Raw genomic sequence first — 12,131 nt, 5'->3', positions numbered from 1 at the left:
AAAAAAAAAAAAAAAAAAAAAAAAAAAAATGCAGAGCCCCACCGCTCCGCGGTCTTCTGTGGAAGGGCTGAAAGGGGTCCGCAGGCCTGGAGGCCGTGTGGGGCGGAGGAGCCTGGCGCTGTGCAGGATCCCCGTGGAGTTCGCGCTCTCTTTCCCTTCCACGCCCTCAGAGACACTCCTGATTTTCCCAGACTCGCTAAAGAGCATGGTGGGTTTCCAGTGTGTTTTCACCAAAGAAAGAAGGAGGCTTGCAGCCATGAAATGACCGAAAATAACCCCAAGCGAGGAGTGTCTGAGAAGAAAAACCACCCAGAGAACGATGGTAGGCCTCTCGACTTGTTTACTAGGGGAAGAAAAGATGAAAAGGAAATGAATCCAAAGTAGTCACTAAGACAATTATAAAAATTAATGAGATGGGATTGCCAAGGGAAGGCAAAAGGAAAGCCAGAAAGCCTGGGGGCTCTGTGGTCTGGTGGAGGGCATCAAGGCCAGACCTGAATTCGGATTCTGGCTCTGTCCTCCCCCTATCCTCCACCCCTCGAGTGTTATGACCGGGCACAAGGTATTTTCCTGTCCAAGCCCCAGTTTCCTGACATGTGGGGATGGTCATCCCAGCCGTCCCCGACCCACCAGCATGGGGAGGACAGGACGCTGCATCTGTACGTGCCAGGGACATAGGAGGGATTCAACAAATGTTTTCCTTCTCTTGTTCCCTTCCCTTTTCTTTTCCAAAAAGCTAGTGGGAAAAACACCAGACAATTAAATCCTTGGTTTAGATAGTGAAATAAAATATAAACACAGAGGTTGAAAACAAAATAATAATCTGTCTCACAAAAGGGAAATTTAAAAGCATAATTAAACCTTTTACTCTTTATTCACATAGCGACTTCTAGCCACTTTGTACATGAAAATAAATGTATATTCCCAATAGAATCTGTTCTTTTTTTGAGGAAACCCAGCTTAAACCACTGTAAATAAATGACTTTAATCCTTTGTTCCTTGATTCCTAAGAAGCAAGGTTAGGCATGGTAAATTGTACAGTAGGCTATCCCAGTAAACTAGATATCTACTAAGGTAATAAAAACATTTATTTTGTCCATATCTGGGACCTCTGCCCACACTTAGCATCAGTATAATGTGAACCTTCTTGGGGTCTCAAAAATATGAGTGAACCACAAGGCCGGGATTATGAGTTTATTTCATTTCTTCTTGAACATGGATCAGGGAAAACTGGACCCCTGAATTCTTACATATCAGGATCACTAAGTCCTATCTTTGCTGTGATCTCACTGCTCAGCATACAGTAGGGACTCAATAATAGCTGACTGAATTGATTAATGCTCCGAATCAGAAAGCACGGAGACCTCGGGCTTCAGTGCTCCTCAGCATGGCATGTGGCACTGGCTCCGAGGGGTTTGCACTCAGGGCTCAGTGGCGAGCTCCCAGGGCCAGTCAGCCAAAGGCTTGCCCCATGGCAATCCATTCTCATGCCACCCAGAAGGTCACAAATAATGGCGGCGTTCCCACAGGCCTCCCTCCAGACCTTCAAAGGAAAGAAAAGCTCCTTCGTCCCCTTTAGTTCAGTATGAGAAACATTCATTGAGCAACTACTGTATGCCAGGCATAAGAACATAGATACTAAAAAAGAAAGACACCCAGAAAGGACCCCTGACAATCTGGCCACACTCGCTCAACCCTCCAGAGAGCATCGACCATGGGGGGGTGGGGGAGAGCGGGGTCAGCAGGTCCGTATTTCAAACCCCACGTCACTCCCGGAACACAGATCTCATGTACCCGCAACCCCTTCTTGCACATACGGCCATCAAATCGTCATTTACGGACTAAAAATTTGGGGCACCTTCGTGACTGTTCAGCTCCAAGGCTGCATTCCCGAATTCTCTTTGGCCTCTGACAAGTTCCCCCACAGGAGACAGACACTGAAGATGGACGTGATAGCACTACGTCAAATGAGGTATAAAGCAGACAAGTGTACTCACCAGGGTACCCACAGAGCACCTGGGACGGCCTGGCGCACAAGCTACCCACTGAGCCAGAGGGCGTTGTAACAACTGGGCAGACAGCTAGGAGTTTTAAAAAGCACAGTCATTAGCTATTTTACTGAGGTGATGCCTTGCACAGAGCTATACAAAGATTCAAAGTCGAAGCTGGCTCTCCGAAGGCACTCATTCCCCCACACACAGAAGGTCCCCCCTACTCGGGGACCAAGGATCTAGGAGGGATTCTGGATTCTACTCCCAGATCTCTCAGCATCCCTTAACCACCAGTCAGACTCCTGAATTCTGTTTTCCCTTTAACACGCTCTAGCCTCAAAATCGCAGTGTACAATTTATACACAGAAATGGTAAAATAAATACCGTGACTTATGTCAGAGATGAACAGGCCTTGACCTCCTTGGACGAAAGAGAGCCTACCAATGATGATGAAACCCCCAAGTTTCGTTTGGTTGGCCTAGATTTCGGTTTCCTTAAAACACCTGTCATCCTTCCGAACCCTCACATGAAAACCCCTTGAATAGGTCAAGAATACAAGTGTATCTTTGTTGGGTGCTGCTGGGTGACAGTTTAAACATCTAGGTCTGCTCAGGATAGATTAAACATTATCTCCCATCATAGTTATTACCCCGTGAAATTTTGAACTTTTTTTCTTTAAAATAATGGCAACGACATCTTGTACATTGCACGCCATATTCTTAGAAAAAGAAAATACACCAAAAAATACGTGCAATGGAAGAGAAAACACTGCTGGGTGTTCTATCTGGGGTTGAGTCGATGACAAATACAGGATTTCTGCATAATAAGATGCAGGTTGGAGCCCCTGCTCTCGTCACCGGCTTCCCATGAGTCTTTGAACAAGGGCCTCAATTCACCCAGCCCTTGGTTTCTACACGAAGCATACATCAAGCTACCCCTGGGGGTTTTTAGACAATCACAGTGAGATGATATATTTAAGAGACTGGCAAATAAGAGGCGATCAAGGGATGTAATAACATTAGTTATGTAACTAATTTGATAGACACACCCCCGACTGGCTTCCAGACCTGGGGTGAATGTACTTCTTCCCTAGCGCCTTACATGGATTTAACCTCCATGCACCTGCCATTTGTCTAGGGCATGTCTTCCAAAAGTAGCCCCGTCCCTTTGCAAACCAGACTTGAAAACTTCTTTTGACAAAAGACAAAAGGCCTTGTGGAGTCCTCTGTTTGTTCCTTTTTGGGCAGATTTGTGCCTTTTATCTCTCGATTTGAAAATGGACAAGGAAGCCCTTTTCCATAGCCTGTAACTTACCGTCTCCAACATTGAGTCCACTAACAAGAACCCCCCCCCTCCCTGGGACGTGCTTTCACGCCTCAATGGGACACATCTCCTGGTCAGAAGTCTGTGTCACTGGGACCATGGGGCCCTGGATGGCCTGCTGAGGCATGGACGAGGAAGGTCCCCTCATGGCTTTCTGTACCATGCTGCTCTCACATTGCCACCATATGCTGTTACCAGCCGCCATCTGCTCACATATGTTCTCACCAAGAAGCCACCATGTTGTTTATTTTTAGAGGCTCTCCACAGCCTTAACCCGGAGCAAATTCCCTCAAAGAACCAGTCAGCAAAGACAGGAAGCTACACTGGGTATAAACTGTTTGTCACAAGATTAGCAAGTCAAACAAAATCTTCTCATTCATATCTGACCTCTAACAAGAGACGCTGAAAGTTATCTTAAATAAAAATCTCAAAGAATGCAACCAGGGAAAGGCAAAACAGGCAGAGGAAGCCGCTTTGTAAGCAAAGCTTTTGCTTCAAACTATGGCCCTGTGCGGTTCTTGGGGGGATTTCACTCCTTTTCCTGGGAAACAGCACCTTCTTCAGGCCAGTGGATGTTGTGGTGCAGAGGAGGGACGGTTCTAGTAACAGAATCCAGATCCCTGAGTTTGCTCGGGGTCACACAGGTCAAAGGAAGTCTGGGTGGGACCAAGGCCAGGTAACTACGGTCATTTGCAATTTCCACCAAGCAGGCCTCAAGTATGCCCCTTTGGTTTACTTTTACTATGCCATAAAGCTGCAGTATTAAATCCTTTTTCTCCATCCTTTTTTTTTTGGGGGGGGGTGTTTGTTTGTTTGTTTGTTTAAGCAGGGCCAAGAAAGGGTGCCCCGGTGCTGACCCAAGGCCTCACAAGTAAAGACCACGAACAGGGTAGAGATATTAGTGATGCTACAGTGATCATTTAGGCCAAAGAAAGCAATCCTTTGTTTTTTCACAGATGGATTTCAACAGTCTATAGGAGTCAAGGGGCATCGTGGTAGGAATACACTTTTGTCGATCAGTAGGCTTCGGTGGATGTGAAATGCTTGATAAAATGTGAAAAGCTACAAAAATCCAAGACAATTCATTTTAAAGAAATAATCCTTTTTTGGACATTCACTAACTGATCATGGAGGACGAGCACTTGCGGAAGTCGTAAGACAGAAACGACCCTGGAATTAAAATTTTGTATGGGTAACTTACAAAATGTCTAAAAGACTATGATATTAACTGCAAAAGTCCTGAGGTTCATTTTGCCTGGGATGACACAGCTAAGAAACAAAGCAATGAAACAAAACAAAAACGCACAGTGTTCCTAGAGCGTCTTTCTGAATTCCTGCCTAAGAATCACCTGGCCTTGTCATCAAGGTGCAGGTCTGCGGCCCACCTGAAAACGACCGAATCACAGTCTGGATGGAGGCTAGGAGACAAGGATTTGGGAATCCGCGTTTATAATAAGCCCTACTGGTGATACAGGGAATTTTTTGCATGGTAAAATTTGAGAACCTGTGTTATAGGCTTCTGTGACTTACAGTTTCAAAAAGGCCTTTTATTAAAATGAAATCAGAGAGGGAGACAAACCACAAGAGACTCAGCTTTAGGAAACATCAGAGTATTGCTGGAGGGGAGGTGGTGGGGGAATGGGGTAACGGGGTGACGGGCATTAAGGAAGGCGTTCGATGGAATGAGCACTGGGTGTTATTCGCAACTGATCAATCACTGAATCTACCTCTGAAATTAGTAAGACACTACATGCTAATTAATCAAATTTAAATAAGATAAAATAAACTTTTTTTAAAAAGGCCTTTTACAAAATCTCACTTGACCTCGAGGCTACCCAATTGTTCTGAGTAAGTAGGGGTTTCCTGTCGTGTGAAAGTGTCTATAAGATAGTGATAAAGGCTTCCTCACTGCAGTGATATCGTAAACATTATTAAATGCCATTACCGATGCTCCAGTAAATTCAGTGTCAGATCAGTCCCTCCTCAACTCCTCCAAACCTTCCCTACAAACATTTCTCTCGGGACTGTCCATCCATGGACATCATTTCCTCCCAACAAAATCTTCAATAAGCTTCTACTTAAAAAAAAATACAAATAAAAATAAGCTTCTACTTTACTTATAGAATTCCCAGCAAATGCTACTGAGAAAGGGCAAGCTGCTGATCCTGAACATATAATGACCCGGGGTCAGCTTGGCTCAAGACCCTCCTTCTAGAATCTGGATGCCAGTGCCAAAGAATTAATGAAATTAGACATGACTCTCTCCACATAGCTCCACTGCTGATGGTGATATTTTGTGACAGCGGATTTCTTCTGTAACATGTCTCTCTCCAAGACAAGCTAGCACCAGTCACCTCATTCTAGGGCTCATTCTGGGGGAGGGGGGGAGAAGAGCTTAGTGGGTGAAACAGCCCCAGTTCGGATGTAGTTCATAGGTCTGACCAGTAACTTCCATCAACACACTTAACAACCCAAGGCTTTCTACTGTGAGGAGGGACAAATGAATGACTAAATTATTATTCAAATCAACATGATTTTTCAGCAGACGTATCTACAGGTGAGAACGGATGCTTCAGAACCCGGGGAGTCAGCCAAAATCCAGTTTTGGTTCTGCTCAGCCACTTCCAGTTAAAGCCAGGAACTCCGGCCCGCTCCCACCTCTGTTCCTTTCTCATTACCATCCAGAGCCCCAGATGCTGAGGTATGAGCTTGGATGTGGAAACGTTTCCCCCCAGAAAGCCCAAACAGACCTCAGAAGGGCAGAAGGGGCCGTTCCTTTACCAAATCACTTATCTTTGGTGGGGAGCGGGGGGGAGTCCTCTGTCTGTGATTTTTTATTTCTCCTTCTAAAGTGGAATCTGAATAAGTCACCCATCCTTCTGGGTGCTTGGCCAGCCAGCAACTTACTTGTAAGAGCTGATTATAAAGCAAGTAGCAACAGCTTCAATGGTATTATCACTAAGATGTCAAAGCAGAAATGAAAATGAGATTAAGCCAATAGATGATAGGAAAATAAATGACCAAAGAAGAACCAAACACCCCAACGGAAGGAATGACAAAGCCCCTGCTGCATCTGGTATAGAGAAAATAATCTCTGATGATTTGGGTCTAAAAAAGCATTGAGGGGCGCCTGGGTGGCTCAGTGGGTTAAGCCTCTGCCTTCAGCTCAGGTCATGATCCCAGGGTCCTGGGATCGAGCCCCGCATTGGGCTTTCTGCTCAGTGGGGAGCCTGCTTCCCCCACTCCCCGCCCCACGCCTGCCTCTCTGCCTACTTGTGATCTCTGTCAAATAAATAAATAAATCTTTTAAAAAAATTTAAAAAGCATTGAATTTCCAACACTGAAATGAGTCCAAAACTTAAAAATTAAATATTTTTCCCCCAAATTCCTACTTTTGTTTGGACAACCATCAGTAGTTTTGTGCTTTCAAAAGACACAAAGAAAACGCGCAGTGTTCTCTTCTAGATGGTGCTTCTGTATAGATTTGCAAAGGCCACTGGATCGGCGGTGATTTCAGGGTCTTTCTCAAAACCCAACCCTGCATTCCTGTTCACAAGATGAAGGAACCAATTGAGGACTCTCACAACAGTTCAAGTTATGAATGAGCAGTTATTTGTGAACTAGCCTGTCAAGACAGATGTGCTGCTTGTCAGCGTGGTGTGGGTTAGATAGGGAAAGCCAAATGAACAGAGCCAAGGTCTAAGTCACAACATTTTTTCTTTTCCTTTCAGGAGACTGGAAAGATGCTACAGTATTTCCTGAAACAAACAACATCTCCCAAAAAAGCAGTCGGAGTCTCAAATCACTGCTCTAGGGCTCTTCTTTCAGAATCCCCATGAGTCCGCTTGGGGAATTGCCTGCTTCCCAATCACCAACACGCAGGCAGCAAGGACGGCCTGAAGGAACAGTGGCACTGTCCCAGGGAAACGCAGGGAACACGCCAGCAGAAAGGCAAACAGCTACCTGGGAGCTCGGAAATGCATTCGAACTATTTTCAGAAGGTTCGAGCTTCACAACCTCCAGAAAGCATTTTCCATTTGCCTGGAGTTGCTCAAATCCTTGTGGTTCAAGGAATAGCTAGGCCCCACGTTTCTAACCTGTCAGGCAGTAACGTATCCAAGGGCTCATCTGAGAGAATGGAGGGATGGTCCTGGCCCACGAATCATAGCTTTCTCAGCACCAGGGGGCTTTCCCTCCTTCTAACAGATGCTAAATCCAGTCACCTCAACTCCTCTTGGACAGCAGTGTTTTCTCACACCAGTGAATGGGCTCACTGGGCTGCCCCAGGAAAGCTGGATGCTACCTCACTGGAAGTATGTCTTGCTGTTAACAACCACCCAGGGCCCAGTGTGGCCTCTCCTCTCTGCTATCACCTCCCACGTTTTCATTTCCTCCTCAAACCCTTTGCGGGGACACTTGACCACGTTCTCCACTTCTTGTCATTCATCTTCCTCTGTGAGACTTCTACTCCCTCATGTCACTTTGTCGCTGAGACCTTTTTTCTAAAATGAATCACCTGACAGCTAAGAAACTGCTGTGGCCGGTTCTTGGTCGGGGAGGTGAAATGAGGTCCACCATGGTCTGACTTTGGCTGCCTGACCTGGCTCAGCCTTAACTCCAAATGGCCTCGCTTCCTTCTCCACAGACTCTCACTGGGAGAGGTTGGGGGAAGGGTGGAGGGAGACAGAAAACCTGTGAGGAAGGACTGAGCCAGGCCCAGAAGTTTACCCAGAAGCAGTCTCTGCATGTTAGCCTCTTAGGGACAACATCCCTTCCTTCCTTCGCTGGATTTCAGACCTTATAACCAAGAGAGACAAAGAGGTGAATGCTGTGTGAGTCATATTGTTTTCATATCACTGAAATACAGATCCTCTCCACTAACTAAAGCAAGATCACTTTTTAACAATTGCCCTAGGCCTGGAGCGGGGCTTCTCGCCCTTGGTGCTACCTCTTCCCGTACAGTCTCTGAGACTCTTTTGGTGCAATTCCGTTTTATTCAGACTCCTTCTTTTCCTTATTGGGTCCATGTGGCTCCAAAGCCCATGCTCATGGTGCCACTACCAGCCTGCCCTCCCCAGTAAATTAGTTCTCTGAGGGAGACAAACTTATCAAAACTCTTGTGAAGAAATGGTTGTAGTTAACGACCAAAACCAGGGACCTGATAAATCATAAATTTTGTATCAACCAAATGTAGTGAGAAAAGCTGAATGTGTTAAAGGCAGGGAAAAAGACCCAGGGCTGTCTCTCAGGCTTCAGAGGTATACTGCTTTTCATAGAGAAAGAATTCAGAGCTTAAGGCTGTGATTTCTGGGAGGAGAGGAGAGACACCACTCTTGGATGGATGGGCTACATCATTTTGCCAGAGGAAAAGGAAAGTCATGCTCTCCATTTCCGGGTCTCTATTTTAGGGTCTCGATTATTTGTGGTTACTAAGAGCCTTACTCTCAATACACTATCCGGGATAGCAATAGCTATGTCATGTCCTCGTGGGTCACAGGGAAAATGCTAGTAAATCCTAGTACGGACTCTACAGGGTTGCTTGTGAGAATCAGTGAGGACATGCGGGTGAAATACCCGAGACTGTGCTTGGCACAATCAGTAACCAGTGTAGGTCAGCCGCCACCATCAGTCTCACCAGGACTTTCCTCATTGGCTGTAAAAATGGAAACAGGAAATGCACGGGTATGAGAAAGCCAGTGTTGCTGATCCACAGTGATATGGCCCATCGGGCACATTCTCCCTGATGATGAAGGTGAGTAGATTTCTTCTCTCTACATCTGTTGGTCCTGATGCTTAGGAGCCTAGAGCTTTCATCCCCTGGTTCCATCTTATTCTCTAAAGGGAAATGCTCATTCATTTATGAGGCACGTAATGGCAAACCTAATGTGCTAGTTTCTGTAAGAGTCAGCTCCTGTTCTGAGACAATTTACAAATCAACGAAGAAGACAGCTGGACCACAGCTAGATTTTACCAACAGCCAAAGAAAAGAGGCTGCTTTCGAGATGACTGTCAGTCTTGTGGGAAGACAGAGGATGAACTGATTCACATGACTGGAGAAATCAAGTTTGGCATCTGAAGAAACCTCAAAGGATGTTTAGAGGTATTACAAGATGGATCTCCAATGGAAGAAACAGCATAGACAAAGGCCTGGAGGCATGAAAATAAATGACCCATTAGGGTAATGGCCAGGAAGGTGATGTGGCTAGAGTGTAGCTCAGCAAGATTGGGATTTAGCAAGAGGAAGGGTTGAAGAAGGAGGGATCAGACCCTGAAAGATCTTGGATGTTCTCTTAAGAAATCTGAAGTGTTACCCAAGAGGTCTAAATTCTCAAGGCCTTCTTATAGGAGCACAGATAGTACTACACATGGTGGGTGACCAGCACTTCCAGTCTCTGCTCCCAGTCCCGTAAGTGGCAGAGGTCACCTAAAGACCAATCCAAGCGAGCAACAGAAACATGCATTGAGTAGAACTGACAAAGAAAAGAATGAAGTGCCCTGAGATTCCGGGCTAGTGGGAAAGTTTCCCAGAGCAACACTTTCTAATCACACTGTACTATCTCTAACATACCTCTCTTTACTGTGTCTTACAATCGCTGGCATGTCATAATTAATTGTCAGGGTTACTCTTTGCTTGGTGGCACGCAGAATAATGGCGCATTTTAAAATCAATGATGCTTGAGATTCAGTGAACGATGGCTGCTAAGAAGGCCTACTGAGCGCCATGCACGGGGCCAGGCCGTCCTTACGCCTCTGGTCCTGGCTCACCCTAGGAAACAGCTCCCTTCCTCATCTGCAGAGGAGAAGCAAGTGAAGCCTGCTGAAGTGAGGCAGACTGCCATGCATGCGGATATCCCAGAAAGGCGAAGAAGGAGGCAATTCCGAGGCTGTGGGGGAAGAGATCAAGGGGGTAGCCAAGGCCACCGAGCCGCTCCAGGACGCAAGGTGGTGGTCACGGCCGGGGACGCTCCACACCCACTTCCGGGCACCAGAGGTTAGAAAAGGAACAAATGACCAGCAAAACCACAACCCGGCAAGCTTTCAGTCTAAACAAACCCATCAAAGAATCCTTAGCCTGTTACGAAATTTAAAATACCTGGAGAACACTGAATTCCTAGGTTTAAGACTATCTTCGTTTAAAGGGTATTAAAAAACAAAGGCACGCCATATGGTTCCAAAAGGACAATGGAAACATTTGTTTATCTGGGCCAGAGGCGCATTTCATCACGCTGTTCCGAGTCTGCAAAGTGGAATGCACCCCGCAGCCGAAGGGGGGCCCGCGCAGAGCGAGCACATCTGGCGAGTCCGAGCCTCTCCAGGATCCGTCAGTGCCGGAAATGCGGCCTCAAGACAGCTCAAAGGGCTGCCTCCCGAGCTCCAGCGCGCCGCCCCTCTGCCCCAGGCTGCTCACCTTACCGCCCCAGAGCAGAGAGGGGCCCGGGGGAGGGAGGGGAGGGGAGGGGGGCGGCAGGGGCGGGTGGCGTCCCGTCCCACCCGGAGGTCGCTCGCCCCCCGCTCGCCCAGGGCCGGGCTCCTCCACTGTTTCCCTAACCTTCTAAATATGCAGCCCGAAGTGTGCTGTAATCTCTGGGCGAAGGCCTAAGAGTCGGTGACCTCCTCGGTGCTAACCCAGATTTGATGTGGGATCAACAGTGAGTCATTAGCCCTTTTTTCGCGTCTCCGTTTCCTCTAGGAAAAATGATCTGTCATTCTTTCATATCTTTATAGGAAAGATGCGGCGACTGGCTTACATCAGCGTCTTCCCACCAGGGAGAAGCCGGAATTTACAGCGTGCAGCGCCGTGAGCAGACCCCAGGGGTCGCTGCGGAGACACAGAGGGCTGCAGGTCCCTTGGCCAGGTCAGGGGGTCCCCACCTGCCCCCTCTGGCCTCGCGAAGCCCAGCCTCCCTGGGCCGGGGACTCCTGGGGGAGGCCTGCTGCGGGCTGTTCTCACTTGGCAACAAAGCCTGCCCAGCTGCTTCAGTTATCAGCAGTCCCCTTCCCCGAGTCTTTGAAAAGTAAAAGAAGGAAGGGAGAGGAAATCCTGGAAGAGGAATGGGACCCAAGTTGACTGGAACCACAGTTAGGCACGAGACTTAGTACAGGCAATGATACAATAAAAATGCAGAAACTGACGTTTGCTCTGTTGTGTATTAATAACTCAATCGTGGTAGAAATCAAGGGGGTCAAAACCGATGGTCTGTGATCTTTCTCTCTCTTTCTTTCTCACACATCCTCACACAAAGACTCTTAAAAAGTAAAATTCCTGGATATAAAGCAAAAATACTATGATGTTCCAACAATGGCTAATATTTTCCTTCATTGGGCAACTGGCCAATAGTCCAGCAATCTGTATACAGAAGGCCATGTCCATGAAGAGACTCTTTAGTCAAATTCCCCAGAACCATAGTGCTATTGGTACTCATCGTACATTCCACGATTTCACTTGGAAAATTACAGGAGAAATAGAAAAGGGATTGTGTGCTATTAAAGGTTTAACATTCGTGTGAAACAACTACAAAGGAAACCTCATTGTGATGTCTCAGGCTGTATTATCTTGGTTTATCTAATTCAATATGATAGATTAAACCAACACAGTTATTTGCTTTCTTCTGTTGTCTAGGTTAGAGATGCCCCTCCTCGTTAAAAGGAGCTGCTTATTTTCCTTGCAAGGAAAATCTAAGACACCTTCCCACTTCTTTTTTCTCTCTTCTAACATCACGTTGCTGCTGACTGAAGTTACTGATGGGTGGGGCAACATCATTTTTTAGGCTAAATGAATGAGAAGTTTTGAGGTCTCCAATTTAGGTGGTTTGGGAT

At 46.6% G+C, this 12,131-nt stretch overlaps 1 protein-coding gene across 3 annotated transcripts in view; it reads right to left on the bottom strand.

The window, feature by feature from the left end:
• TGFB2 (transforming growth factor beta 2) overlaps positions 1-12,131 on the bottom strand; it is a 79,030-nt gene that overhangs the window by 62,961 nt on the left and 3,938 nt on the right. For 2 of the 3 annotated variants that reach the window (XM_032872936.1, XM_032872938.1), the window contains exon 2: positions 1,998-2,081. The exons of the other annotated variant lie outside the window; for it this stretch is intronic. In XM_032872936.1, the coding sequence (XP_032728827.1) occupies positions 1,998-2,081 (84 nt within the window). The remainder of the gene's footprint in view (positions 1-1,997; positions 2,082-12,131) is intronic. 3 annotated transcript variants of the gene reach the window in all.

Source organism: Lontra canadensis, unplaced genomic scaffold (assembly GCF_010015895.1).
Source record: "Lontra canadensis isolate GAN:19392208 unplaced genomic scaffold, GSC_riverotter_1.0 scaffold46, whole genome shotgun sequence".
NCBI lineage: Eukaryota > Metazoa > Chordata > Mammalia > Carnivora > Mustelidae > Lontra > Lontra canadensis.
This window is presented reverse-complemented; position numbering and strand designations above follow the sequence as displayed.